At 39.4% G+C, this 26,081-nt stretch overlaps 1 protein-coding gene across 2 annotated transcripts in view; it reads left to right on the top strand.

Moving 5' to 3' along the window:
- The window catches only part of rcor1 (REST corepressor 1), a 119,081-nt gene that overhangs the window by 69,503 nt on the left and 23,497 nt on the right, over positions 1 to 26,081 (top strand). For both annotated transcript variants that reach the window (XM_059958878.1, XM_059958869.1), the window contains exons 5-7: positions 3,029 to 3,190; positions 14,553 to 14,674; positions 15,637 to 15,721. In XM_059958878.1, coding sequence (XP_059814861.1) covers positions 3,029 to 3,190; positions 14,553 to 14,674; positions 15,637 to 15,721 — 369 coding nt within the window. The remainder of the gene's footprint in view (positions 1 to 3,028; positions 3,191 to 14,552; positions 14,675 to 15,636; positions 15,722 to 26,081) is intronic.

Raw genomic sequence — 26,081 nt, 5'->3', positions numbered from 1 at the left:
AGGGCCTGTTTCTATGCTGCACTTTTGTATGACTCTACAGTTTGCAACATTCTTCATTGTGGAAGACACTAGCAGTATGCCAGAATTCCAAGTGTCAAGGGACAGAAGTGAGTGGTTGCCATTACTAGGAAGAAGTTGCTTAAGAAACAGAAATGTCTGAAGATAGTTAAGTCGCTTGGACCAGTTGATCAGAAGGGGGTGGCTGAAAAATTGTGGAGGCAAGAGTAATGATATTCTAAGAATTAGTTGGATCCTGGCATTCTTCTGGAGGACTGGAAAATTGCAACTTTCACTCCATTCTTTGAGAAGGGAGAGAGAGGCAGAAGAAAGAACATTACAGGTCATTTTGTCTAACCCAGGGGTCGGCAACGTTTACCACTGAAAGAGCCAATATGGACCCATTTCCCACAGAAAAGAAAACACTGGGAGCCACAAAATGAAATAACACTGCATACAACGGGTTTTTTTTTGCCTTTATGCTATGTATAAACAAACTATAATGTGTTGCATTTATGAAATTGATGAACTCCTGCAGAGAAAACGAAATTACATTTCTGCATGCAACAAAAACATTTTGAACTCCGATAAAAAAGACGTTGTGTTGAAGGTTACTACATAGGTAGCCTACCTTGGATCGAAGAATTAAAAGAAAGCGCGCACTGGCGGGTGTCAGGCATTGGCAGTGGTGATGTATATTAATAGCGATAAAAAACACGTTGTAGCGGTGTGCTACACGCAGCGCTAAAATAAAGACTGCAGTCAAAGGTAACTTTATTCGAACTAAACAGCCTTGCTTTAAAGCCTCCCTCAACCCACTCCCCGTGGGCGCGGATGCTCCAAAAGACACGTACTCACAAACCCCCGTAGGCTATCTCCCTTAGCCTGAACGCTGGCTAATTGTGAGCCGGTTCGGATGTGCCAGGAAACGGTGTCTCCGCAAAGTTTTCAGATTGTACAAGATCACCATAATCTTCAAATTTCGAATTACATTTCAAAAGCTAACAAACCACGGGGAGCCGCATCACAGAGATCAAAGAGCCGCATGTGGCTCTGGAGCCGCAGGTTGCCGACCTCTGGTCTAACCTCAGTGGTTGGGGGGAAAGTTCGAGTTGATTGTTAAGGATGTGATTTTGGGATACTTGACATGTGATTAAAATAAGCTGAAGACAGCACTGTGTCCTTGAGAGAGGAATTTTCTTGACTAATCTGTTTGAATTCTTTGAAGAAATAACAAGCAGGAGAGACAGGAGAATGGATGGATGGTTTATACTAGGATTTTCAGAAGGCCTTTAACATGAGACTGCTTAACAAGTTAAGAGCCCATGGTATTACAAGAAAGATTCTAGCATGGGTAACTGGTTGACAGGAGGCAAAGAGTTGGAATAAAAGGAGTCTTTTCTGGTTGGCTGCCACTGACTCGTGGTCCACAGTAGTCTGTGTGGGACCACTTCTTACGTTATAGATCATTGATTTTGGATGAAGGAATTGATAGCTTAATGGCCAAGTTTGCAAACAATATAAAAATGGGTGGAGGGGCAGGTAATGTTGAAGAAGCAGAGGCTACAGAAGGACTTACACAGATTAGGAGAATGGGCAAAGAAATGAAAGAATACAGTGTCGGGAAGTGTATGGTCATGCACTTTGGTAGAAGAAATAAAAGCATAGATTGTTTTCTAAGTGGAGAGAAAATTCAAAAACCTGAAGTGCAAAGGGACTCGGGAGCCCACATGCTGAATTCCCTAAGCTAATTTACAGGTTAAGTCGGTAGGAAAGCAAATGTGATGTCAGCTTTCATTCAAGAGGATTAGACTATAAAAGCAAGGGTGTAATGTTACTGCTTTATAAGGTGCTGGTGAGGCCTCATTTGGAATATTATGAGCAGCTTTGGGCCCCTTGTCTAACAAAGGACGTGAAGACATTGGAGAGTGTTCAAAGATGATTTACAAAAATGATTCTGAGATTGAAAGTCTTGTCATGTGAGGAGTGTTTGATGGCTCTGGAATTCAGAAGAATGGCGGGGGGGGGGTAGAATCTCATTGAAACCTATCGAATGCTGGAAAGGTCTTGATAGAGTATATTTGCAGAGGATGTTTCTTATGCTGGGTGCGTCTAAGACCAGAGGACACAGCCTCAGAATAGAGGTGAGTCCTTTTACAGTGGAGATGAGGAATTTCTTTAGCCAGAGTGTGGTGAATCTGTATAATTTATTGCCGCAGGCAGCTGTGGAGACCAAATCATTGGGTATATTTAAGGCGGAGGTTGATAGATTCTTGATTAGTCAGGGGATGAAGGGATAATGGTGAGAAGGCAGGAGATTTGTGATAAAGGGGAAATGGGTCAGGCACAATGAAATGGCGTAGCAGACACAATGAGCCAAAAGGCCAAATTCTGATCCTATATCTTATGGTCTAACCATGTAAAGAATTTTTCATTACCATTTTTAAGGTGTAAAATTGTTCTCCTTCCCTTCCCTCCACCTTTTCAGTCCTGAAGAAGGGTCTTGGCCCCAAACATCAACTATTTATTAATTTCCAGAGATGCTGCCTGACCTTCTGAGTTCCTCCAGCATTTTGTGTGTGTTGCTCTGGATTTTCAGCATCTGTAGACTTTCTCATTTTTATGTTGCCTGTTGGTATCACGTCCTTGTATGTTTTTATGTTAATAGTAATCAGAAGTTGCAGATCATAACGCATTTCATTTTGCCTCTTCTCTGTCCATGTGTTCCTCTGACAAGCAAGTATTAGCAAACAATACCTATAATCAGTCACCTTTAGTTGAAGTGATTTGAAGAGGCAGTGAAGCTAGAACCTTCTGAAATTCATGATTAATCCTTCCAGTTTGATGAAATTTTAACTAATGTTAACTCAGTTGAATAAATTTCCGATTTGGTCATATTTTGCAAGTAAATAATGAAACTTAATGGCTTTGTGCAGATCTCATTTTAATAGCATAATTTTTCAATCTCCTTTCAATGTTACTGTTTTGAAATTTTTTTTCACCTAAAGATTTTTTTCCCCTCTTCCCACAGGCCCTAGGCATGCTCTTTTGGCACAAACATAACATTGAGAAATCCTTGGCTGACCTTCCAAACTTCACACCATTCCCAGATGAGTGGACTGTGGAGGACCGGGTACTCTTCGAGCAAGCATTCAGTTTTCATGGGAAGACCTTCCACAGAATTCAGCAAATGGTAGGAATACGAGAATTTTAAAAATACATATTGTACCTGTGTAAATAATTTGAGTTTGAAAAAATTATACTTGTAACACAAAGCTACTTTATTTTCTGTGATATTTTTCATTGGAACTTCGTATCCTAATTGAGGCAAACTTCAATATTCTCAGCTTTGGTTGAGTTAAACTTATTTTTGTGCATGTTTTCCCTTTGTGCAGTCATCCCTAACTGAGAAGTCGCATGTGAGATGGACAGATTTCAGCTAGGTGCTGCTATACAGTACAGTTTACTTGGTGTATGATTTCAAAGCTAGCACAAGACTCCACTATCATTGTTCAATTGTCAGTTGAGTTTGTGTAGTCAGATTTCCCATCAAATCCATTGTTTGTTGTTGACCGGTTTAATTTGGAACTCACTTGAAACTCTGCAAACCAACTTTTTATAGTATTAACTATTTTTAAATATTAATATCTTGAGTTTGCTAACTTACTTACAAGCCCAATTGTCCTTTGGTGTATTTCAATGTTGTTTCCACTAAAGAGTTATCATCCAGAAGCTGTTGATAATATAAGCATTGGGTGAGGATCATTCTGATACTGACTTATTGGGTGTGGGGTCATTATGTAGTATTGCAGTTGAAATATCGAGCAGTGCATTGTACCCATGGAACCTGCTTGCCAGATTTTCTGGAGGGGAGAAAATTGGCAAGGATTTAAGATTTGTTTCTTATTTGTCTTCTAACTTTTATTGTTGACATTCAATAGCAGAAGCTTCGGGTTCTCATAAAGCTCAAAGAAAATGGAAGTAGAGAACTGAACTGTCAGTTATAATACTGACTTTTGTGTACTACTGTCCCAATGGGTTTTTTAAATAAATGTGTACCATCATTTAAATTACAGCCAGCCAGATAGGTGGCACAAATGCTTCAGTTGACTTGTTTTTTGGTATATCTGCCATTGCTTCTGTTGTTACTTGCAATATATTGTTAAGCAGTCAGTGAATGCTTTTTGATATCCTCGTGATCTTAGATACAGGTTTCCTGCACTATCCGAAGGTAGAGTGTTCCTATGAAACCGTTTGTAAGCCGAAATGTCGTAAAGCGAAGAAGCAGTTACTATTAATTTACCCCAAATTACCCAAAAAATAACATACCAAATAAAACATAAAACCTAAAATAACACTAACATAAAGTAAAAGCAGGAATGATATGATAACTATACAGCCTATATAACATAGAAATATTGTATGTATGGTGTAGTTTCATTTATTGGAATTGGGAAAAGCAAGCTAAAATTGATTTGGAGGAAAAAAATCGGCACGTACACTCATGCATACACAACTGCCCGCACAAGGCTTCACTACAAGGTCATGGTAGTCTTTCTTGCGGTAAACACACGTATAAAGTGGGCGTCTTTTTTTCGTAAAAATGAAAATCCTCTTTGATTAGTGAAAACAGGTACCAATGTAGGTCTTTCGTAACAGCGAGCTGTCGTAAAGCGAACGCTCAAAAAACGGGGGCCACCTGTATATGTTTTTAAAAATTTTTTTTATTGAATTTTCAAATAGGTTACAGAAAGAAAAAAAATTGTCAACCCTTCCCCCCCCCCTTCAAACATATCCCTATAGAAAAAAAAGAGAAGAAAAAAGAAAGAAAAAAAGAAAAAAGAAAGAATGCCTGGATATCAGAAGATCCCCACGTGCTCCATGGAGTTCATAATAGCTTTAATATGTATATTTAATTCTTTACCCAGATAACCAATAATTTTATCTTCGGAGCACCTATTTATTTAATCCTAACTTTTGTAAATAAGGGCGCCAAATTTTCAGAAATATTTCATATTTATCTCTTAAATTATAAGTAATTTTTTCAAGTGGAATGCACCTCAAAATTTCATTCTTCCAAAGAACTATACTTAAGTATGAATCCGATTTCCAAGTAACTGCAATAGCTTTTTTGGCTACTGCCAATGCAATTTTTATGAATTCTTTCTGATATTTATTCAATTTGGATTTCAATTTTATCCCTTCAATATTGCCTAGTAAAAATAATGTTGGATTATGTAGAAGTTGCATTCCAATAATTTGTTCCAGTAAATCTCTTAAATTTGTCCAAAAAGGTTGAATTTTAAAACAAGACCAAATAGAGTGTAAAAAAAGTACCAATTTCTTGATTACATCGAAAACATTGATCAGATAAATTTGAATTTAATCTATTTTTTGTGGTGTAATATATATTTGATGTAAAAAGTTATATTGTACTAATCTTAGTCGAACATTTATTGTATTTGTCATACTGTCAAGACAATCTTGACCAACTTGTTTCATCAATTTTAATACTCAAATCAGTTTCCCATTTTTGTCTTGACTTATGAATTCCTTGTTTAATTGCCTGTTTTTGAATCACATTGTACATACCAGAAATAAATTTTTTTAATTTTCCCTTTATGAATTAAAGTTTCTATTTCATTAGGTTTCGGCAATAACATTGTTGACCCAGTTTCTCTCTTAAATAAGCCCTTAATTGGAAATAACAGAAAAGATTGTTATTTTATATTTATTCTTTAATTGGTCAAATGACATTAATATACCTCCTTCAAAACAGTCTCCTATATATCTAATCCCTTTGTGAAACCAGTTATATAAAAGTTGATTGTAAAAGGGATGTTTATTTTGAATTATAGGTCTCTTTGCTAATAAAAATTTCTTTATCTCATCAACATTTATCTTGTTCCATAAATCAATCAAATGTTTTAGTACAGGAAATTCTTTTTTTTCCCATATCCATTTAGATTCCCATTTATATATAAAATCTTCTGGTGTATTTTCTCCTATTTTATCTAATTCTATTCTAATCCATGCCGGTTTTTCTTCATCAAAAAAAGATGCAATAAATCTAAGTTGATTTGCTTTGTAATAATTCTAAAAATTTGGTAATTGTAACCCTCCTAGGTCAAATTTCCATGTCAATTTTTCCAGCGATATTTTTGACATCTTACCTTTCCAAAGGAATTTCCTCACGCATTTATTTAACTCTTGAAAAAACTTCTGCAGTAATTGTATTGGTAGTGTTGGAATAAATATTGTAATCTAGGGAATATATTCATTTTTACGGCATTGACTTTACCTTTTAATGTTATTGGTAACATCATCCATTTATCAAGATCCTCTTGAATTTTTTTTAAATAATGGCAAATAATTTAGTTTATATAAATTCTTTATATCATTATCAACTCTTATACCTAGATACTTTATACCATTTATCGGCCATCAAAATTGAGTTATTAATCGACGTTGACTATAATCTCCTTTAGTAAGGGGTAAAATTTCACTTTTATCCCAATTTATTTTGTACCCTGATATTTTCCCATATTCTTCCAATCTAGAAGATAATTTACACAATAAATGCAATGGGTTAGTTAGATAAATCAGAACATCATCAGCAAATAAGTTAATCTTATGTTCCTCCTGATTAACTCTGAAACCTGTAATATCTGATTCGGTTCTAATTAATTCAGCTAATGGTTCTATCGCCAACACAAATAAAGCAGGTGATAATGGACAACCTTGTCTAGTTGACCTTGTTAACTGAAATGATGTTGCAATTTGGCTGTTTGTCACCACTTTAGCTTTGGGGTTAGTATTTAAGGTTTTAATCCATTTTATAAAAGATACTCCTAATCCATATTTTTCCAATGCCTTAAATAAAAAATCCCATTCCAATCTATCAAATGCTTTCAAAGCAACTGCCACGCTCATTTCCTCCCTCTTTTGTGCCAAATGAATTATGCTAAGTAACTGAGTTACATTATCTGCCGATTGTCTATTTTTAATAAATCCTGTTTGGTCCATGTGTATTAATTTCGGTAAGTATTTAGATAATCTATTAGATAAAATCTTTGCTATTATTTTATAGTCTGTGTTCAACAAAGAAATAGGTCTATATGATGTTGGCTTTAAAAGATCTGTCTTTTTTTGGCAATACTATTAAAATAGCTGTCAAAAAAGATTCTGGAAGTTTATGCGTTCTTTCCGCTTGGTGTATTAGCTCCATAAAAAGAGGAATTAATAAATCTTTAAACTTTTTGTAAAATTCAGGCAGAAAACCATCTTCTCCTGGAGATTTATTACTCTGAAGTGATCCTAGAGCTTCTTCAACCTCTTTTAATGTAAAAGGCACATCTAATCCCTTCTGTTCTTCCAAATTCAATTTTGGGAGAGTTATTTGTGATTTAAAAAAACCTTTCTATCTCAACAATATCATTTTGTGATTGTGATTGATATAGTTCAGAATAAATTTTTTTTTAAATTTCATTGATTTCTAAAGGTTTATAAGTAACTTTATTTACACTTGTTCTAATTGCATTTATCGTTTTGGAAGCCTGGTCTGTTTTTAACTGCCAAGCAAGAATCTTGCGTGATCTTTCACCTAGTTCATAATATCTCTGTTTAGTTCTCATAATTGCTTTTTCTGTTTGGTATATCTGAAGTGTATTGTAGCTTCTTATTAACAAGTTGTCTTTGTTTTTCTTCTGTCATATATCTTTGAGATTCTTTTTATAATTTTGTAATCTGTTTTTCCAATTGATCTATTTCTACCATATATTCCTTCTTAATTTTAGAAGTATAACTTATTATCTGGCCTCTCAAATATGCCTTCATCGCTTCCCATAATATAAATTTATCATCAACTGAATGTAAGTTTGTATCCAAGATTTTCATAAAATCACAAAAATCTTGACGTTTTAATAGTATCAAATTAAATCGCCATCTGTAAATCAATTCATCCTTGTCCATTATTATCATTGTCATTATCAAGGGGGAATGATCTGAAAATATTCTTGTTTTCTATTCCATATTTTTCACTGTCTTGAATATTCGCTGATAGTAGGAAAAAATCTATCCTTGAATAAGTTTTATGTCTATTTGAATAAAATGAATAATCTCTTTCTCTTGGGTTAATTCTTCTCCATATATCAATCAAATTTAAATCTTTCATCAATGATAAAGTTAATTTTGCTACTTTTGGTTTTGTAACAACCTTTGTTGACCTATCTAAAACTGGGTCTAGACAAAAGTTAGTCTCCACCTATTAATATTTTATCGTGTGCGTCAGCCAAATTCAAAAAAGGCTCTTGTATAAATTTTACATCGTTTTCATCTGGTGAATAAATATTCATAAGAGTCCATAGTTCTGAAAAGATTTGACAATGTATAATTACATATCTTCCCGCAGAATCAATTAATACATTTTGTATTTTAATTGGTAAAGTTTTGTTGACCGAAGTTGCAACTTCCTCTCGCTTTTGAATTAAATGAAGCTGCTATAACATTTCCGACCCAGTCTCTCTTTAAATTCTGATGTTTTATCTCTGTTAAATGTGTTTCTTGTATAAAAGCTATATCTATTTTCATTTTCTTAATGTATGTTAAAATTCTTTTTCTTTTCACCAGTCCATTAAGCCCATTAACATTAAAACTTTAAAAATTCAGTAAATTAGTCATTATTTTTAATGGGGTTACTCCAGTCTATAATAATACATAATATTTCAACTCTCATAGTACCTTGGGGGAATTATTTTAAAATTCTCCCCTCCAATCATCCAGGCAAAGGAAGAAAGATAAAAGAAAAATTATAAAGAAAAAAAACAAAAAACCCCCCTGCTGATGTTGTGAATGGGGAAAAAAAACACATTACCCCCCTCCGTTGTGCGGGTCACGGCAAACACCATGATTACACACGTGAATCCCGTGGTGATCGATCCGAAGTTCCCCCAGCTCCCCCGTAACATGAAAAAAGTATATAATAAGAGAAGAAAAAATAATATCACTACTCTTGATTAATATTTATCAAATTTTTACCTTTCTCCCCCCTGTATCATATAATTAAAAGTATATTTAAATATCCTTCTGTCCTTAATGTCCATCAATTCACTTCACTGTCCCTGTCTTCATCTTTAATCAGTTTCACTTTTAAATCTTTACTGTGTCTAGTGAATATTTGGGAGTTCTTGTGCAAACTTCTCTGCATCCCGATGATCAGTAAAAAATCTTCTTTTTCCGTCATCCAAAAAAATTATCAGTGTTGCTGGATGTTGCAATATAAATTTATAACCCTTTTCCCATAAAACCTTTTTCGCTGGATTAAATTTCTTCTTTGTCTTCAAAAGGTCATAATTTATATCAGGATAGAAAAGAACTGTTTTCCCTTCTATCATCAAAGGCTCATTTCTCTTTCTGGCACATTGGGCAGCCGCCTTCAGGATCTTTTCTTTATCTTGATATCTTAAGCATTATATCAAGATTGGTCATGGGTTTTGATCAGGTTGAGATTTTGGTCTTAAGGCTCAGTGGGCCCTTTCGATTTCAATCAACTGGGTTCCCTCTTCCATTTCCAAATTTTCCGGGATCCATTTTTGAAAAAATTTTATCGGATCCTCTCCCTCTATCCTTTCTTTAAGACCAACAATTTTAATATTATTTCATCTACTAAACTTTTCAAGCATGTCACGTGATGACGTAGGATCGAGACGCTGGAACCCAGCCCTCCCGTAAAAAAGTTAATAAATTAATGTTTAAGTGGAGAAAAGTTAATTAATACTTTTTTAAGGTTACTTATAAACTACTCCGGATTGTTTTAAGCTATGCCTCATAAACAGAGGACGAAGAAAACTGCTACCGCGAAGACCGCTCAAGTTGGAACAGAATCAAGGCCTACTTCTACTGAAGAACCGCGGACTCAGGTACAACACACCACCGGTGAAACAGAAAAGGAGACTGCGGCAGCATCGGCCATTTCTAAAGGGAAAGATCAACGAGAACTGCGCAAGCGTAAAGGAACGAGCATGCGCAAAAGAGAGCAACCAGAACTACAAAACCCAGCAACGACTGAAACCGACAGTGAAAGTGAGTCTGAGAGAGAGCCAGACTCTCTGGAAAAATCAGACGAAGATGGAGATGAAAGTTCCTCTGAAAATACAAAAAAGACTTTGAGGCAAATAATGCATAGATTACTAAAATTAGAAAAAGTAATTAAAAGTAACCAAAAAGTAATTACAGAAAAAAATAACAAATATGGAGGCTATGTTTGATAAAATGACAAAGAAACAGGAAAAAATGGAAAAGAAAATTACAGATTTGGACGTCAAAATGGAAGAAATGGAGGGAAGAATGAAGAGGATGGAAGATGATAATGATGCCTGGACATCAGAAAGAAAACAACTCGTGGGAAAAATTGATAAACTTGAAAATTTTAGTAGACGCAACAATATTAAAATTGTTGGACTTAAGGTACCGAAGGAGAAGACCCAATAAATTTTTTTCAAAAATGGATTCCTGAAAAATTGGAAATGGGAGAAGAAACTTTAATTGAGATTGAAAGGGTGCACAGAGCCTTACCAAGATTTCAAGATGATCAAAATCCGCGATCAATTTTGATAAGATGTTTAAGATACCAGGATAAAGAAAAGATTTTGAGGGCGGCTGCCCAGGGTGCTAAAAGAAGAAAAGGTCCGTTGATGATAGCTGAGAAACCAGTTCTTTTTTATCCTGATATAAGTTATAACCTTTTGAAGAGAAAGAAAGAATTTAATCCAGTTAAAAATGTTTTGTGGGAAAAAGGTTATAAGTTTTTAATGCGTCACCCAGCAACACTGATAATTTTTTTGGAGGAAGGAAAAAGATTTTTTTCTGATTATCAAGATGCGGAGGTGTTTGCACAAAAACTTTCATCTCTTCGTTAATTAAAAGCAGAGATTTCTAAATGTAATGGTTAAAGACGAAGACAGAGAAAGCAAATGGAACTGATGGACATTTAAGGACGATATAAGGGAGAAAAGTAATATTTTAGAAATATTAATTGAGAATAGTATGTTTTTCTTTATATATATATTTTTTATGTTGCGGGGGGCTGGGGAGCTTTGAATCGGTTACTACGGGATTCACGTGTGTAATCATGGCGATTGCCATGACCCGTACAATAGAGGGGGGTAATGTTCTGTTTCCTTTCTTTCACAACATTAGTAGGGGGGTATTTTGTTTTTTTCTTTATTTTCTATTTTGCTTCTATTCTTTTGCCTGGATGATTGGTGGAGACACACATAGCAACATGGAGACTTCTAAAAAGATTTCCCAGGATACAATGAAAGTTGAAAGATTAGGTATTATTATAGATTGGAGTAACATAAATAAAAATAATGACTAATTTATTGAATTTTTTAAGTTTTAATGTTAATGGGCTTAATGGATCAATAAAAAGAAAAAGAATTTTAACATACATTAAAAAAATGAAAATAGATATAGCTTTCTTACAAGAAACTCATTTAACGGATATAGAACATCAGAAATTAAAAAGAGACTGGGTTGGAAATGTTATTGCAGCTTCATTTAACTCAAAGGCAAGAGGAGTTGCAATTTTGATAAAAATTTACCAATTAAAATACAAAATGTATTAATTGATTCGGCAGGAAGATATTTAATTATACATTGTCAAATTTTTTCAGAACTATGGACTCTTATGAATATTTATGCACCAAATGAAAATGATGTAAAATTTATACAGGAGGTCTTTTTGAATTTGGCTAATGCACATGATAAAATATTAATAGGTGGAGATTTTAATTTTTGTTTAGATCCAGTTTTAGATAGATCAACAAAGGCTATTACAAAATCAAAAGTAGCAAAATTAACTCTATCATTGATGAAGGATTTAAATTTGATTGATATATGGAGAAGAATCAATCCAAAAGAAAGGGATTATTCATTCTATTCAAATAGACATAAAACATATTCAAGGATAGATTTTTTCCTATTATCAACAAATACTCAAGATAGAGTGAAAAACGTGGAATATAAAGCAAGAATATTGTCTGATCACTCTCCTTTAATAATGACAATGATAATGATAGATAAAGAGGAATCAATTTATAGATGGAGATTTAATTTAATTTTACTAAAACGTCAAGATTTTTGTGATTTTATGAAAAAGCAGATTCAGTTCTTTTTAGATACAAATTTACATTCAGTTGATGATAAATTTATATTGTGGGAAGCAATGAAAGTATATTTGAGAGGTCAGATAATGTTATACTTCTAAAATTAAGAAGGAATATATGATAGAAATAGAGGATTAAATATATAGATGCTCTGAAGATGAAACAATTGGTTATTAGGGGAAAGAAATAAATATACATATTAAAGTTATTACGAATTCCATGGAGCATGTGGAGATCTTCCAACAACCAGGCTTTCTTTCTTTCTTTCTTTTTTTTCTATAGGGCAGTTAGGGGGGAGGGGGTAAGGGTTATATACATTGTTTTTTCATACTTTGTAACCATCTAAAAATGCAATAAAAAAAGTTTTAAAAAAAAAGCATGTCTATTTTTTCCAACAGTCATTTTCTTTCTGATGTCCAGGCAAGAATATTATCTTCCATTTTATTCACTCTTTCAATAGTGTCTCCCATTATTTCTTCCAACTTTTTAACTTTCTTGTCCATTTTCTCCTGTTTTTTCACCATTTTATCATAGTCTTCATATTTTTAATATCTTTTATTATTTTAAATGTTTTTAATTCTTTTAATTCATGCATTATTTGCGCCAAAGCTTCTCTTATGTCTCCAGAATATCTTCCACCTCCAACCTCTTCCTGTTGTTCTTCTTTTACCACCTGATCTTCATCTGTATGTTCCAGAGAATCCAAATCCACCTCGGGTTCATTTTCACTTCCACTTCCAATCGTAGCTGGGATTTGTAGTTCAAATTGCTCATGTTTGCGCATGCCCTTTCCTTCGCACACGCGCAGTTCCTGTTGTTTCTTCTTGGAGACTGTTGATGTTGCCGCCGATTCCTGTTCTGTATCGCCGGAGGTGAGATGAACTTGAGTCCGAGGCTTCTTCATGGCGGCCGTCCCAGCTTGTACTGTCTTCAAAGTAGTAGTTTTCTTCTTTGTCTGTTTTGGAGGCATATCTCAGGAAAATCCTGAGTAGTTTAGATGTAGTTTTTAGAAAATATTTACTAACTTTTCTTCACTTAAACATTAATTTATTAGTTTTTTACGGGAGAGCTGGATTTCCACGTCTCGATCCTACGTCGTCACGTGACGTCCCCCTGTATATGTTTATGAAGCCACCAAGACAGCCCGATTCACATCCCAGTTACAGGATCCCTGTAACTGACATTGGACCACTCTCAGTCTCTCACTCCTTCCCCCAATTGGACGTCTTTTGTAATGCGCCTTGTCCTTGTGGTGCAGGCAGCCCACTTCAAGACCTGAAGTATTTAATAAAGAGCCTTTCCAAACAATCAGAAAGCTCTTTCTTGGTCTCTTGAGCTTGCAGTAGGTCCCTGCATGGAACTCTTTCAAACCAAGTTGTGGGAATTGCATCTAAGCCATGGGATCCGGTGTTTGTTGAAGGCTTTCTTCCATGGGGCTGCATTATTTTTCACTTTCAATAAACCTTCCATTATGCAATGAAAACCTATTGCTGTCAAATCTTGGTGCATTACAGGAGATGGTAATCCAATTTTAAAACTAACTTATTGAATGCAGTCCTGCAATAAATCTTTGTAGGCAAATAATTTGAAGTATATTTTAAAGAACAAATGCCCCCCAAACTGTAGTATATATAAAATAAGTCATAAGTGCACCGTAGTATATGACATTTTTGAATTTCATTTAGAGAGCATGTTTTCCGGCTCATTTTTGAAGCTATTCATCTCTGAACAAGAAAGATAAGAGTTGGCACACTGTTTGACATTGAAGCCCAAGTGTCAATCCTATGCTTTTCAACAAGCACTATTGAACTCAAAGCAGTCATTGATTTCTTCCCCGGACCTTTGCCCAAGCTATTGTTCTATCCCACACGAAATAAAACTGCTACCCAAGATATAATTGTCCAAGTTATAAGTGTATGAGTGGGTCTGAAATTTGAATCATTTTCACTCAGTAGTGTAATTACAATTGATACGTTTGGAGGTGCAAGAGACTGCAGATGCAGGAATCTGGAGCAACAAACAAGTGAGAGGAACTCAGCAAGTTGGGTTGGTCACTTTCATATGTACTATATGTACTTTCATGACGTGTGATAATATAATTGAAAATCAGACTATAAAATAGGAATGGTAGGCCTTGCATTCCATTCTGCCTGATGCACCTTTCAGTAGAATCTGGGCTGGTAATTACACCAATTTCATCTTCCACTCATCCTGTACCATTTCCCTTGATTATACTTGTGTTCTTGCATGTATTAATCAGAGGGTTGAAATGCACTTTGATTTCAAACTTTGACAACAGTACAGCTGTGAAATGACATTATCTGGATTTTGAAATTTGATTGAACTTCACAAAATTGTTCAGCTATGTCCATTATATATTTTTTACAGCTACCTGACAAATCCATAGCAAGCTTAGTAAAGTTCTATTACTCATGGAAGAAGACACGAACAAAGACTAGTGTAATGGATCGTCATGCTCGCAAGCAAATGAAAAGGGATAAAGAAGGAAGGTAATTAAATGTTACAGCAGCCTTTTCCTATTATTCTGATGCAATTTTATAGTAAACTTTATAAAACTTGATTTTTGAGTATACTTCAGGTTAGGTATTTTGTGGTTATTTTCACATGTTCGGTTTTCTTTCAACATTTTCAATTGTTTTAAATTTCAGTCCTTGCCTTTATGAATTTTAGTACAATTTTCCTGAATATTGTGAATTTTAGCAAGATTTCACTTCCCAGCATAAATTAAAGTTGAAATTTCTTATCATTATGCTGACTGATGTAAGCAGTTTCACACAAAACTTCACTAAAACATTAAAGATGGTAAATATGTGCTTAAAACAAATACTGATGTCATCTGATTATTGTGCCAAGCTGATATGTTCATGATACAATGTAATTTTATCAGTTCACAAAATAAGTCAAATTCCTTTTTGATTTTGTGTGTAATCAATCTTTTGGAGCATCAAGTTTTGAATCATTTGCTCAGCTATCTTATAGCTATGACCAGCCTGCAGCACCTTCTATAACATTGGCATACTGTATCCGTACACTGGAGCTGCTTCCAGTATTATTTTCCAATGCACTAATCAATTATCTGAATGCTGGGGAAATTAAGCCCAGATTTTCACGCTCGGACTTTTGGTGCTTCAGATTTTTGCTGCTGGTGCTCCACTGAGATCCTCATCAGTCAGATACAACTGCTTCCTTAGCTCACAGGATGATTTAGTTGTGCCAAAAGTATTGATTTAATTTCATTTAACGTTAGTAAATTTAGAGTGAACTCCCACTCATGCAAGCAAAGCTGAATGTAGTGTGGTCTACTGTGAGACAGTTTGTTACTTGTGAAAGTGTTACGTGCAGTTTATCTTTTTGGGGGATTGTATAATTCTGGTAAATATTGTCATTGAATGTTGAATTGCCAAGTTTTGTTGAATTCTATGACATAACCAAATCGGGTTTTCTTCTACAGTGGTGATGAAATTGAAGAATCTAATGTAAATACAAGCAGTGTTGTTGATAGTGAAATTGATCCAAACAAAGAGGCAAAGAAAGAGGTAAGCTGACTTTCTCTTTCTGATCAACTGTGCAGTTTGTATTTCTTTGTCAGTGTCCCACCAGGTTTTATTTCAGTAGAAATTTTAAGTTATGGTCGTGGCTGGAAAAAGACAAATTTTAATAAATAACCTCAAATACTGCAAGATCATTTTGATTAGAACCGTTTTGTTCCAGGTACTCCCTAAATTTAAATTTAGATATCAAAGAAAATTTAAAAACAACAGCAGCATTTCAAAATGTTGACAATTATTATTCAGTCAAATGATTCTGACTCAATTGGAAAGCTGTCACACAGATGCCGTCCAATGCAAATATGTAGCTTGGGTTAAGCACAAAAGCAGAAGTCTAAATTGTACTTATTTCAGCTGCAGGGTTAAACCCTTGAAAATTAAACATGTAGCTGAAATAAAAAATCAGTAATTTTGAACCATATTAGTAATATGGAGATTCCTTCAAGCACCTTGAAAGGCTTATAAATTTGTTCTTTATCCCATACCTCATTTTATTCTTCCAAATAATTCCACATTTATCTAGGGATTTGGTCCAAATATTCCTCTTTGTTAGGATTGCACTAAACTTAAGCTCTGAGTGTATTTGGAGGAACAATTTGGACTTGGATTTTTCAATTTTAACAGATTTTTTTAAGAAAAGACTTTCAGAGTTCCATTTGAAAATATCAGCATTTTGCCTGTGTGTGAAAAAAAACACACGCACTGATGTAGCTATAATGTAGAGTTACATCTTGCTTTTATCAAGCTACAGGTAGCTTTCTAAATGTGTATATAAACTATTGATCAAATATATATTTAAGACCATAAGATATAGGAGCAGATTTAGGCCATTTGGCCCATTGAGTCTGCTCTCCCATTTCATCATGGCTTATCCATTTTTCCTTTCAGCCTGCTTCTCCCTGTATCTCTTCATGCCTGGACCAATCTAGAATATGTCAATATCTGCCTTAAATATACTTAAAGATTTGGTCTCCATGGCTGACTGTAGCAAAGAATTCCACAGATTCATCACACTCTGGCTAAAGAAATTCCTCCTTGTCTCCTTTCAAAAAGGACACCCCTCTATTCTGAGGCTTTGTCCTCACGGTCTTAGACTCTCCCACCATAGGAAACATCCTCTCCACATCCACTCTATCAAGGCCTTTCACCATTTGATGGGGGCCATTGGGGTCAGTCCTCGTTCTTCTGAATTCCAGTGAATACAGGTCCAGAGCCATCAGGCACTCTTCATAACCTTTTCAATCCTGGAATCATTGTCGTAAACCTCCTTTGAACCTTCTCCAGCTTCAGCACATCCTTTCGAAGGTGAGAGAGCCAAATCTGCTCACGATACTCCAAGTAAAGTTTCATCATTACATCCTTGCTTTTATATTCTAGTCCTCTTGAAATGAATGCTAACATTGCAATTGTCTTCCTCATAGACTCAACCTGCAAATTAATCTTTAGGGAATCCCACACAAGGTCTCCCAAGCCCCTTCATGTCTGTTTTTTGTATTTTTTCTCCATTTGTAAGTCAAGACTTTCATTCTTTTTTCTAAGAAAGTGCACGTCCATACACTTCCCGACACTGTATTCCATCTGCTACATCTTTGCTCATTCTCTTAATCTAAGTCCTTCTGTAGCCTCTCTATGTCCTCAAAACTACCTGCCCCTAGACATATCTTCATGTCGTCTGCAAACTTTGCAAAAAAAAGCCATCAATTACATCATCAAAATCATTGACATATTATAGCAGTGTTCTACACACAGCACTGAAATAATGACATGGAGTCGGTGAGCTGCAGTTGCAAAAAGAGATTTATTCAACTTTTGCGGCCTCGCTTTAAAGCCTTCCTGATCCCGCCCTCCCTGGGTGGGAATGCTGTAGGGGGCGTATATTCACAGTCCCATCCCGCGCGCGGGCTTTTCCCCTTGCTGGCGAAGCAGGCTTGGCGCCCTTTTTGCGACTGGCCTCAATGCCGGTGCACGCCGTTTTGTGAGCCGGTTCGAGTGCGCTGGGAAGTGGGTCGCCACATAACCCCCCCCCAGAACCGGCGATACACCCCCCCCCCCCCCCAAATGCCCACAGTCTGGGTCGGACTCTGTTTGGGAAGTCTGCCTCTGCACCGCGGTGCCGGAATCTCGAGTGTCTGCGCCACGTCCACATGGGCCGGTTTGAGTCAGTCCACCGTGAAAACCTCCTCTTTCCCCCCAATGTCCAGCACGAATGTGGACCCGTTGTTTCTGATCACCGTAAACGGCCCCTCGTAGGGCCTCTGTAGCAGTGCCTGATGTCCGCCCCATCATACAGAAACAAACTTACAGTTCTGCAGGTCTTTGGGTACGCAGGTCGGGTTCTGCCCATGCTGCAAAGTGGGTATGGGGGCCAGGTTACCGAGCCTCTTGCGTAGTCTGCCCAGGACTGCTGCAGGTTCTTCCTCTTGCCCCCTTGGGGCTGGTATGAACTCTCTTGGGTCGACCAAGGGTGCGCCGTACACCAACTCGGCCGACGAGGTGTGCAGATCTTCTTTGGGCACCGTGCGGATTCTGAGCAGGACCCAGGGAAGCTCGTCCACCCAGTTAGGCCCTTTGAGGCGGGCCATGAGAGCCAACTTCAGGTGACGGTGGAAATGCTCCACCAGTCCGTTCGACTGTGGGTGGTAAGCAGTTGTACAGCTGAGTCCCCAAAAGGCTGGCCGTAGCTGACCACAGGCTGGAGGTGAACTGGGTGCCTCTGTCGGAGATAATGTGGGCCGGTACACCAAAGCGAGATTCCCAGGTGGCAATCACGGCCCGAATGCAAGATTCAGAGGTAGTGTCGGCGAGCGAGACCGCCTCTGGCCATCTTGTGAACCGGTCCATGATAGTCAGGAGGTGCCGCACTCCGCGCGACACTGGCAGGGGACCCACGATATCCACATGAATGTGGTCGAAACGCCGGTGGGTGGGGTGGAACTGCTGCGGCAGAGCTTTGGCGTGCCGCTGCACCTTGGCTGTTCGGCAGTGCATGCACGTTCTGGCCCATTCACTGACCTGCTTGCGAAGTCAGTGCCAAACGAACCTGTTGGCTACCATCCGACGGTTGTCCTGATGGAGGAGTGCACTAAGTTGTGAATGGAGTTGAAAACGCGCTGCTGCCGGAACGACGGGGCGGGGTTGGCCAGTGGTGACGTCACAGAGTAGGGTCCTCTCACCCGGGCCTATGGGGAGGTCCTGGAGCTGCAAACCGGATACTGCGGTTCTGTAACTAGGGATCTCCTCGTCTGCCTGCTGCGCTTCCGCCAGTGCTTCATAGTCTACCCCCGGGACAAGGCTTGGATGTTAGGGCGGGAGATCGTCCGCCATGACATTGTCCTTTCCCGAGACATGCTGGATATCCGTCGTGTATTCGGAGATGTAGGACAGATGTCGCTGCTGGCAGGACAACCAGGGGTCGGATGCTTTCGTGAACGCAAAGGTAGGAGGTTTGTGGTCCATGAACGCGGTGAAAGGCCTACCTTCTAAGAAGTACCTGAAATGCCAGATTGCCAGGTATAGCACCAACAGTTCCCGGTCGAAAGCACTGTATTTGAGCTCGAGTGGTTGTAGGTGTTTGCTGAAAAACGCCAGGGGTTGCCAGCGACCCTCGATGAGTTGTTCCAGCACTCCACCGACTGCCATGTTAGATGCGTCCACTGTGAGGGTGGTAAGGATGTCTGTTCTGGGGTACACTAGCGTTGCAGCGTTTGCCAAGGCTTCATTGGTTTTAATGAAAGTGGTGGCGGGCTCCTCGTCCCAGGTAATGTCCTTGCATCACCCCTGACATCAGGGCGAACAGGGGGGCGCATGATTCGGGCAGCTGAAAGGAGGAAGCGGTGGTAGAAATTCACCATACCCACGAATTCCTGAAGGCCTTTGATTGTGTTGGGTCGGGGGAAATGGCGGACCACGTCTACCTTGGCGGGCAGAGGGGTTGCCCCGTCTTTAGTAATCCTGTGGCCCAGGAAGTCGATGGCGTCGAGCCCGAACTGGCATTTGGCCGGGTTGATTGTCAGCCCGTATTCACTCAGTCGGGCGTAGAGTTAACGGAGGTGGGACAGATGCTCCTGACGACTGCTGCTGGCTATGAGGATGTCGTCCAAATAGATGAACGCGAAGTCCAGGTTGCGTCCCACCGTGTCCATTAACTGCTGGAACGTCTTTAGGCCGAACGGCATGTGGAGGAACTCGAAAGGGATGATGAGTGCCGTTTTGGGGACATCGTCCGGGTGCATCGGGATTTGATGGTATCCCCGGACGAGGTCTACCTTGGAGAAGATCCGTGTGCCATGTAGGTTTGCTGCAGAGTCCTGAATGTGCGGCACAGGGTAGCAGTCTGGCGTTGTAGCCTCGTTCAGCCTGCGGTAGTCGCCGCATGGTCTCCAGCCCCCTGTTGCTTTGGGCACCATGTGCAGAGGGGAGGCCCATGAGCTGTCGGACCGCCGTATGATCCCCAATTCCTCCATCCTCTTGAACTCCTCCTTCACCAATCGGAGCTTGTCTGGGGAAAGCCTTCGAGCACGGGTGTGGAGGGGTGGTCCTTGTGTCAAGATGCGGTGCTATACGCCGTGTCTGGGCATGGCTGCCGTGAACTGCGGTGCCAGAACCGATGGGAAATCCGCCAGGACTCTGGTGAAGTCGTTGTCGGACAGCGTGATGGAGTCTAGGTGTGGGGCTGGCAACTGGGCTTCTCCCTGGGAGAATGTTTGAAAGGGTCTTGGCGTGGACCAGTCTCTTCCTGGGCAGGTTGACCAATAGGCTGTGAGCCCACAAAAAATCCACTCCCAGGAGTGGTTGGGCTATGGCGGCCAGTGTGAAGTCCCACGTGAACCGGCTGGAGCCAAACTGTAGCCGCACCGTATGGGTGCCGTAGGTCCGAACTGTGCTGCTGTTCGCGGCCCTCAGGGTGGGACCCGGTGCCCTGTTGCGGATGTTGTAACTTGTCGGAGGTAAGACGCTGATCTCGACTCTGGTGTCGCCCAAAAAGTGGTGTCCCGACTGCATGTCCCAGACATACAGGAGGCTATCCCGATGGCCAGCCGCTGTAGCCATCAGCGGTGGCTGGCCCTGGCATTTCCCGGGAACTTGCAGGGCGGGCTACAGCGGCGGACTTCTGCGCCCCACCGCTGGTGGTAGAAGCACCATTGTTCGTTGGTCTCCTCACCCCTCCCTCTGGGTTTAGCGGGCTCTGCGGCCGGGCCTGGTCTGGTTTGCTGCTGGGAGCATGGCCTGGTGCTCTGTGCGCCGGACGTCCCACTCTCCTTCTTGGCTTTCCACAGCACGTCCGCCCGGGCCACCACCTTCCGAGGGTCGCTGAAATCTGCGTTGGACAGCAGCAGGCGTATGTCCTCGGGCAGCTGCTCCAGGAATGCCTGCTGAAACATGAGGCAGGGCTCGTGACCTCTGGCCAGGGAGAGCATCTTGTTCTTCAAAGCCGACGGCGGCTTGTCTCCCAAACCATCCAGGTGCAGTAAGTGGGCAGCTCGCTTGCGCCGTGAGAGTCCGAATGTCCTTAAGAGCAAGGCTTTGAATTCTGTGTATTTGCCGTCCGCTGGGGGGGACTGTATGAACTCCTCAACCTGGGCCGCTGTGTCCTGGTCGAGGGAGCTCACCACGTAGTAGTAACATGTGGCATCCGAGGTTATCTGCCGAATCTGGAATTGGGCTTCTGCTTGCTGGAACCATAGGTGAGGTCGCAGCGTCCAGAAGCTTGGCAGTTGTAACGAAACTGCATGAACAGATGCAGCGTCGTTCATCTTCAGCCCAAATATCGTTTGGGCCGTTGGGGTCACCAATTGTAGCGGTGTGCTACATGCAGCACTGAACTAACGGCACGGATTCGGTGAGCTGCAGTTACAAAAAGAGATTTATTCGAACTTTGCAGCCTCGCTTTAAAGCCTTCCTGATCCCGTCCTCCCCAGGCGGGAATGCTGTAGGGGGCGCATATTCACAGTTCCATCCCGCACGCGGGCTTTTCCCCTTACTGGTGAAGCAGGCTTGGCGCCCTTTTTGCGACTGGCCTGAATGCCGGAGCATGCAGCTTTGTGAGCCGGGTCGAGTACGCTGGGAAGTGGATCACCACAATATAACGTAAAAAGAATGTGAATGGGAATAAGTTAGCTGCCAGTGATTTCGATTTTGGAATAGATGGCTTTGTTGCCAATTTGGCAGATGATACAAAAATTGGTGGAGGGCCAGGTAGTGTTGAGGAAACAGGCTGAAGAAGGATTTGGATAGATTAGAAGAATGTGCAAGGAAGCGGCAAATGAAATATAATGTTGGAAAATGCATGGTTATGCACTTTTGTAGAAGAAATAGATATGCAGACTATTTTCTAAACCTGGAGTCAGTGGTGAGGAAGGCAAATGCAATGTTAGCATTAATTTCAAGAGATCTGTTATGCAAGAGCAAGGATGTGATGTTGAGGCTTTATAAAGCACTGGTGAGGCCTCATCTTGAATATTGTGAACAGTTTTGGGCTCCTCATCTAATAAAAGATGTGCTGCCATTGGAGAGTATTTAGAGTAGATTCACAAGGATGATTCAGGAATGAAAGTGTTTATCATACCTGGAACATTTGACTCTTGGTCTGTACTCACTGGAATTTAGAAGGATGAAGAGGAATTTCATTGAAATCTTTTGAATATTTAAAGACTTGGTAGAATGGGAAGGGATGTTTCCCATGATGAGGGTGTCAAGGATGAGAGGGCACAGCCTCAAGATAGAGGGGCAACAATTTAAAACAGATTGGGAGAAATTTCTTCAACCAGAAAGTGATGAATTTATGGAATTTGTCATCACAGGCAGCTGTAGAGGCCAGGTCATTGGGTGTATTTTAAGGCAGACATTGATAGGCTTTTTTTTTGGACATGGCTCAAAGGTTACGGGGAGAAGCCTGGTTAGTGGGACTGAGGAGGGGTTAAAAAGATCAGCCATGATTGATTGGCAGAGCAGAGTCGATGGAACAAATGGCATAATTCTGTTCCTGTGTCTGTGGTACACTATCTGGTCCAGTTGACTTATCCACCTTCAGCCCTTTCAGTTTTCCAAGAACTCTCTCTCTAGTTCTGGTAAACACCTGGAACTTCCATTATGCTGCTAATGTCTTCCACAGTGAAGACCGATGCAAAATACTTATTCTGTTTGTATGCTATTTCGATGTCCCCCATTACTACCTCTCCAGCATCTTTTTCCAGTGGTCCGATATCCACTCTTGCCTCGCTTTTACACTTTATGTATCTGAAGAAACTTCTGGTATCCTCTTTAATATTATTGGCTGGTTTACTTTGGTATTTCATTTTAACCTGCTTAATGACTTCAGCTACCTTCTATTGATTTTTAAAAGCTTCCCAGTCCTCTTACTTCCCATTAAGCAATGCTGTATTAGGCTTTTATGCTGGCTTTGACTTGTTAGCCGCAGTTGTGTCATCTTGCCTTTTAGAATACTACTTCCTCTTTGGGATATACAAACCCCATTTCCAGAAAAGTTGGGCTATTTTCCAAAATGTAATAAAAACAAAAATCTGTGATATGTTAATTCACGTGAACCTTTATTTAACTGACAAAAGTACAAAGAAAAGATTTTCAGTAGTTTTACTGACCAACTTAATTGTATTTTGTAAATATACACAAATTTAGAATTTGATGGCTGCAACACACTCAACAAAAGTTGGGACAGAGTTAAAATAAGATTGAAAAGTGCACAGAATATTCAAGTAACACAGGTTTGGAAAACTCCACATTAAGCAGGCTAATTGGTAGCAGGTGAGGTATCATGACTGGGTATAAAAGTAGCGTCCATCAAAGGCTCAGTCTTTGCAAGCAAGGATGGGTCGTGGCTCACCCCTTTGTGCCAAAATTCATGAGAAAATTGTTAGTCAGTTCAAAAGGAACATTTCCCAATGCAAGATAGCAGAGAATTTAGGTCTTTCAACATCTACAGTACATAATATTGTGAAAAGATTCAGTGAATTCAGAGACATCTCAGTGTATAAAGGGCAAGGTCGGAAACCACTGTTGAATGCGCGTGATCTTCGAGCCCTCAGGCAGCACTGCCTAAGAAACCGTCGTGTTACTGTGACAATTATAGCCACCTGGGCTCGGGAGTACTTCGGAAAACCATTGTCACTTAACACAGTCCGTCGCTGCATCCAGAAATGGAACTTGAAACTGTATTACGCAAGGAGGAAGCCATACATCAACTCTGCGGAAACGGCAGCGAGTTCTCTGGGCCTGAGCTCATCTCAGATGGACCGAAAGACTGTGGGACCATGTGCTGTGGTCAGATGAGTCCACATTTCATCTAGTTTTCGGAAAAAACGGGCGTTGAGTTCTCCGTGCCAAAGATGAAAACAACTATCCTGATTGTTATCAGCGAAAGGTGCAAAAGCCAGCATCTGTGATGGTATGGGGGTGCACCAGTGCCCACAGCACGGGTGAGTTGCATGTATGTGAAGGTACCATTGACTCTGAGGTGTATATTAGGATTTTAGAGAGATATGTTGCAATCAAGGCGACGTCTCTTCCCGGGACGTCCATGCTTATTTCAGCAGGACAATCCCAGACCACATTCTGGACAGGCTACAACAATGTGGCTTTGTAGACACAGAGTGCGTGTGCTTGACTGGCCTGCTGCCGGTCTAGATCTATCTTCTATTGAAAATGTATGGCGCATCATGAAGAGGAGAATCAGACAATGGAGACCACAGACTGTTCAGCAGCTGATGTCTTATATCAAGCAAGAATGGACAAAATTTCCAATTGCAAATCTACTATAATTAGTATCCTCAGTTCCAAAACAATTAAAAAGTGTTATTAAAAGGAAAGGTGATGTAACACAATGGTAAACATGCCTCTGTCCCAACTTTTGTTGAGTGTGTGGCAGCCATCAAATTCTAAATTTGTGTTTATTTACAAAATACAATTAAGTTGGTCAGTAAAACTATTGAAAATCTTTTCTTTATACTTTTGTCAGTTAAATAAAGGTTCACATGAATTAACATATCACAGATTTTTGTTTTTATTACATTTTGGAAAATAGCCCAACTTTTCTGGAAATGGGGTTTGTATTTATTCTTTGACTTCTGAATTGCTCTGCCGTCAGCCCTGCCAGTGTTTTTTTCCTATCAATTCTGGTCAACTCATCTCTCATGCCTCTGTAATTCGTTTTACTCCACTGTAATACTGATACATCTGACTTCTGCTTCTTCTACAATTTTGATCATATTATGATCACTTTCCCCCAAGGATTCTTTCACCTTAAGCTCTCTAATCAATTCTAGCTCATTGCACAACATCCATTTGGCAGTGTTGGGAGGGAAGAAAAGGAAAAGATGTGATCCAGGTAGGGCAAAACAACTAAAGGCGTGAGCAATAAAATGAGTGAAAATGAAAACTTTTACCGAAGTTAATCAGACTGAATTTTTAACCTGTATCTCCTAAAGCAATGTTTGAAATTTCTCTTATTTAACCAAGAAGCTAACAGCCTTGGTAAAGGAACACTAAGCAAACATTGTGGTGTAATTTTTGGTGCAAAACCCACTTCCTGGCAAATTGCAAATCAAGCTTGTTTCAACTTTGAATGAATCATCAGTGCAACTCTTGCTTGAAGAAGCAGACTTAAAGCTATTATTTGGCACAGTAAGAAACAAGTCGCAGGTGATTTCATGTCTATCCTTTCAAAATTAGAGCAAATTAATTTCAGGTCACAGTAACTTCATTACATGTTTGCAAAATCAGTTCATCTATCACATCAACCTATTGTGTTTTTAATCTGTGAAGAATTTTCCTTCCAACCAACATTATTAGAGAGCATTACAGACTTGTACAGCTTCCATATCACCCATTATAGTTTTTCTCCTGTTTTTGTTCATATCATAAAACATAACTCTGATGCATGCAGCACAATTGCGAGGTAGATCAGTATGTTTGAGGGGTAATAAGTGTTTTTTAGTTGTTTACCATACATGTGGCACATTTTTTAAAGCCCACTGACAAGTATTTGCTGTAAAGCTCGAATTTATGTAGCAGAATCCAAACTGTTGCTGCTCTTTTTCAAAGCGATTCACCAAAAGGTCTGCCAATTTGAATAAGCATGGTTCTCCGAATTTCACCATTGTCTGAGCAAGTTACTGAATGTCATTCCTCTGCTTTGCGTTTTAGCTACTTTCTGACCACTTTCCTTCTTTCTAGATCTATGACAAGAACCCTAGCAGTAAAAAATTTAGTTTAGATCCAATTTGAGCAGTGGTAATGGGTTATTGAATGATCTTGTGTAAAGGGGCTATTCGTGAAGATTAATTGCTGTATGATACCATTTTTGCATTGATTTTCAAAGTGACAAAAGTTCAAT

This window comes from Hypanus sabinus, chromosome 2 (assembly GCF_030144855.1).
Source record: "Hypanus sabinus isolate sHypSab1 chromosome 2, sHypSab1.hap1, whole genome shotgun sequence".
Classification (NCBI taxonomy): Eukaryota; Metazoa; Chordata; class Chondrichthyes; order Myliobatiformes; family Dasyatidae; genus Hypanus; species Hypanus sabinus.
The sequence above is the reverse complement of the archived record's forward strand: the minus strand, read 5'-3'. Positions and strand labels throughout refer to the sequence as shown.